General features: G+C 46.6%; 1 protein-coding gene across 5 annotated transcripts in view; it reads left to right on the forward strand.

The window, feature by feature from the left end:
• GNE (glucosamine (UDP-N-acetyl)-2-epimerase/N-acetylmannosamine kinase) overlaps positions 1-2,002 on the forward strand; it is a 57,251-nt gene extending 55,249 nt beyond the window's left edge. For all 5 annotated transcript variants that reach the window (XM_062207956.1, XM_062207958.1, XM_062207959.1 and 2 more), the window contains exon 12: positions 11-2,002. In XM_062207956.1, coding sequence (XP_062063940.1) covers positions 11-246 — 236 coding nt within the window. In that variant the 3' untranslated portion in view covers positions 247-2,002. The remainder of the gene's footprint in view (positions 1-10) is intronic.
• Positions 2,003-4,978: the final 2,976 nt, after the last annotated feature.

The following is a 4,978-nucleotide window of genomic DNA, read 5'->3' on the forward strand; positions in this document are numbered from 1 at the left end:
TTTCCTCCAGCTGGAACAGCTTTGGGTCTCGGGGTGGTGAACATCCTCCACACCATGAATCCTTCCCTTGTGATCCTCTCTGGAGTCCTGGCCAGTCACTACATCCACATTGTCAAGGACGTCATCCGCCAGCAAGCCCTGTCCTCGGTGCAGGACGTGGACGTGGTCGTTTCGGATTTGGTTGACCCCGCGCTGCTCGGTGCTGCCAGCATGGTTCTGGACTACACAACTCGCAGGATCTACTAGGCCTCCAGGAGCGGACAGGGACCAGTGCTGGAGAGAGCTTTAGTGGAATCAACTTCTTGTCTCTGAGACGAACACTGCCTGAAAGGCAGATCCGTTACTTCACCGGCAGGTGACGTCGGCACGCGTGTTTTTGCTTTCTGTCTCTTCTTCCACATTTACCTTGTACAATCCCTGTTTTTGTAGATGTTACTTTTCCTGATGGTTTCCTAGTAGAGGTCGTTTTGACTCAAACTCTGTAAGTTCCGTCACAATTTTCTGTGCCAAAAGGAGCTATAATAAGAGACCAGGGAGCCTTAGGACTAAAATCAACCACTTAGACCTGCAGGCTGTGCCTGGGTGGTGAAGTTCATCCTGGAATTTGAGTTAATAATCCTTCCTCTAACCCCAAACTCAGATCACGGAAAGGGATCCAGTCAGGGAAGAGCAGGAAACTTTACCAGGAAAGGCTTAAGTAAACTTGTTTTTAAAAAGTTTTATTGAGGTATTTTTTAAAGTATACAATTTGATAAGCTTTGGCATATGTATATACCTGTGAACCCATCACTACCATCAAGACATTGAACTTTCTGTCACCGCAAATGTCATTTGTAAGACTTTACAGCAGGGATCTGGATGACAACAGCCTTGTGCTTATCTTCTTAGAGATAGCTGAGGAGCCACCAGGACACACAGCCTGGGAAAGGAGATTAACGAACAACAGACACTTTCCCCTTCCTTATCATAGCATGTTCACTCTGAGCCTGGGAGCGTCTGGATGTGCCATACCCAGAGCCCAGATCTGTGGGTCTAGATTCTGACCAAGTTTGCTTTCACTGGTATCAAAATATAAAAGCCAAAGGTGTGGCTTTTAATTGTAACCTGGAAGAATTACTAACAGTCACTACTTACTAAGTTCCTGCTATGTGCCAGCCTCTGAATCAGGTGCTTCATATGTATTTTTATCACCTGTGAGGGTTCTTTAAATCCCGTACAGAAACTCAAACTTCATGTGTTTTAAGTGGTATACCTCAGGCTACGGGCTGTACTGAAGGAGCTGGTTTGAACCAGGTCCCTGTGTGCTTTTTCTACTAAGCCTTCAACCCCTCATTTCAAAACAGCTTTCAAAATGCTGATACATACTAGCTCGCTCGAGGCTACCAAATGCTTTAACAAGAATATGATTTCCAAATGACTTATCCTTGGCCCTCTGTCTCAGCAGTGAGTTTAATCATATAGTCCTCTCTGCTATGGAAATCATGCCACTAGAATATTCGGTCTAGTGAAAGCTTTTTCTGGGTACTCTTAGATAATCTAAAGATTGTTTTAGTTAAACCTGAAGGTTTATACATTGTCATTTCCGTGTTAACATATAAAATAAAATGAAGTAATCAGTTTCGCATTTGAATGACTTTCTCCTGGCGGGTTATGTGAAAGATATGGCTGGCCGATTCCTAGTACTCTGAATAACCTCCAGGTCCTGTTTTGTTCAAACATTCCATGGCGATTCCTGGGGAGGAAGCTCAGCTGAGCAGCAGTCACACACAGAGTGCCATCAGTCATTCTTCAGTGAATCCATAACCACTCGGCACACCAACTGTATTGCTACCAAATAATTGAAAGGATGGTACTGAATCTATAACCAGTCTTAGTTTCTAATAAGTTCACAGAAAAGCTAATATATTTGACATAAATTATTACATGTGGTCAAATGATCACAATTTATTTTATTTTAATGTAAATGTTATTGGTCTGAGCCAATTCTAAAGAAAAAATATATTTCCTTGTTGAAATACTAACTGTTGTTCGTTGTATTTTTTTGTTTGTTTGTTTAATTTTATTTATTTGAAAGGCAGAGTGACAGAGAAAGGGACAGAGTTCTTCCATCCACTGGTTCATTCCCCAAATGGCTATGACAGTTGGGGCTGGCCTGGGCCAGGACAACACCAGGAGCCAGGAACTCTATCCGGGTCTCCCCCATGGATGGCAGAGGCCCAAGCACTTCCCAGGTGCATTAGCAGGGAGCTAGATTGGAAGCAGAGCAGCCAGGACTAGAACTGACACTCTAGGATGCCAGTCTTACAGGTAGCAGCTTAGCTCCCCCACCCCCTTTTAATTTGAAAGGCAGAGTTACAGAAAGAGAGAAAATCTTCCATCTGTGGGTTCACCCCCAAGATGGCCACAATGGCTAGAGTTTGCCAGAGCGAAATCAGGAGCTAGGAGCTTCAGGGTCTCCCAGGTGGGTGCACTTGGGCCATCCTCTGCTGCTTTCCCAGGCGCATTAGCAGGGAGCTGGATCAGAAATGGAGCAGCTGGGACTCAAACTGGTATCCATATGGGATGCTGGCATCCCAGGCAGCTGCTTAAACTGCTACCCCACAGCGCCAGCCCTGCACTAAAAGCATTTCCCTCCCAGAAGAGCCTTAAATTATGTTTACTTTTTGAAGGTTATACAACATCTAATCTCATTATCTTTTTTTTAGAAAACTTTTATTTAATAAATATAAATTTCCAAAGTACAACTTTTGGATTATAGTGGTTTTTTTCCCCCCATAACCACCCTCCCTCCCTCTCATTATTTTCTTAACCAGAAAAATGTCTCTTCATAGAAACCGTTGTTAGAGAACATTTAAAACTAGACATGTTTAACGCCTACTGAATCCTCGCACTGCCTAGCTCTCTCATTTTATGAAGCCTGGGCATTAGACACAATCCCAAGTTACTACTCCTGTGTAACAAACCACCTCAAAACCCAGTAATTGTTCTCTCCCATGTTTGTGGGTCAGGACTTTGGGAAAGATTACACTTGGTGGTCATGTACCTGGAGTTACAGTGGCTGGAGCTGGAGCAGCAGGAGGGTGGAATACCTAAGGCCTGGCCAGGCCCCTCTCTGCACGTAGCTGCAGGGTCTTAGGTGGTCTCTGTGGGCAAGCTTGGGCTTCCTCACAGCACCGCAGCCTCAGTTGTAGAGCTATTTCTGTGGTGGCACAGGATAAACTAGTGTTCCAGTAATAAATTGTGCTGCCTTTTACCTAGCTTTGGAAGTTAGCATCACCTTATCTATTACTACTATTTTTTTTTTTTTTATTTATCTATTTATTTGAAAGGCAGAGGCAGAGAGGGAGAAAGAGAGGGGTCTTCCATCTGCCCATTCCTCAGATGACCACAACAGCAGGAGCTGCGCTGATCAGGAGCCAGGAGTCTCCTGCAGGTCTCCCACGAGGGTGCAGGGGCCCAAGACTTAGGCCATCTTCCACTGCTTTCCCAGACCACAGCAGAGAGCTGGACGGGAAGTGGAGCAGCCAGTGGCACCCGCCACGCCACAGCGCAGGCCCCTCTTGGTACCTGGTAGAGTATCAGATTTTGCTGACATTTTAGACTGCCATGGCCCTCCTTAAAAAAAACCCACTTGGGAGTGGATGTTCAGCCTAGCAGTCGAGATGTACTTGTCCCACATTGGAATGCCAGGGTTCGAGGCCTGACTGCTTCCAGTCGCGCTTTCCGCTAAGGTGAACCCTGGGAGGCAGCAGATAATGGCTCAAGTGAATGGGTCTCTGCCACTTGGATTCTAGAACAGCTTCAGCTTGGCCCAACCCTGGTTGTTGTGGGCACCTGGGGTGTGAGCCAGCAGATGGAAGATCCGTGTCTGCACCTTTCAAATAAAATAACTTCCTTGAAAGGTTCAACTTTGTATAAAAAAATCCATGAAGGTTTTTCCATACTACACATTTTCCACGAACTTTGTGAAGGCTGCTCATAGTAACGAATGGCCTGGGAACACAGTGACCTATGGCAGCGCTGGCAGAAGGGAAGAATGAGCAGAAGCCAGGAATGTGGTCCGGATGGAGAAAAGCAGGGGAGGCAGGAGGAAAAGAAATGCAAGCTCCTCTGCATCCAGACTTCATCAGTACTGGAAGGACTGTGGCCATTTTTTGGCAAGGGCAAGACTTCTCCTCCTAACCTGAGCGTGCCATTACCGTTCACCCCAATCTCCAACTTGGAAATACTATCAGGTGCCTACACGCGGATGACTTCTCAAAGATGGCTTTATTCCTCTCCCCATGCCAGTTGTGAGGACGGATGACATGCTGGCGGGAGAATGCAGCAGGGCCTCCCGGAAGCACTGGGTGCCCAGACCAATGCGCTCCAACAGCGCTTTTCTGCGAGGATGGAGATGCTCCAGGACCTGCACAGTCCAAGCTGCACATCACCTAACCACATGTGTCGAGCACGTGAGATACAACTAGGGCGAGAAAGGTTTTTTTTTTCTTAAAAGATTAATTTATTTATTTGAAAGAGTTACACAGAGAGAGAGAAGAGGCATAGACAGAGGTCTTCGATCTGCTGGTTCACTCCCCAGTTGGCTGTGACGGTCGGAGCTGGGCCGATCCGAAGCCAGAAGCCAGGAATTTCTTCCAGTCTCCCATGCAGGGGCCATCTTCCACTATCTTCCCAGGCCACAGCAGAGAGCTGGATCAGAAGTGGAGCAGCTGGGCTTTACCCACTACACCACAGCGCTGGCCCCAGCAATCTATTTTTAACTAACAAATTATACCAGTGAACACTGTACTGGACAACACAGGCTTAGATGAGGGACTTCCACTGGAAATGTGGACTGAGCGCTTCAGATGGCACAGACCCCAGCAGGTGCTACGGGAATCAAGAGGAGGGGCTAGCCGCACACCACTGCTATCTGACTCGGGCTTGCTGGCTGAATCCAAAAGACCTTGAGGTCAATAAAAAAGCTTCCTGAGCA

Source organism: Lepus europaeus, chromosome 12 (assembly GCF_033115175.1).
Source record: "Lepus europaeus isolate LE1 chromosome 12, mLepTim1.pri, whole genome shotgun sequence".
Classification (NCBI taxonomy): domain Eukaryota; kingdom Metazoa; phylum Chordata; class Mammalia; order Lagomorpha; family Leporidae; genus Lepus; species Lepus europaeus.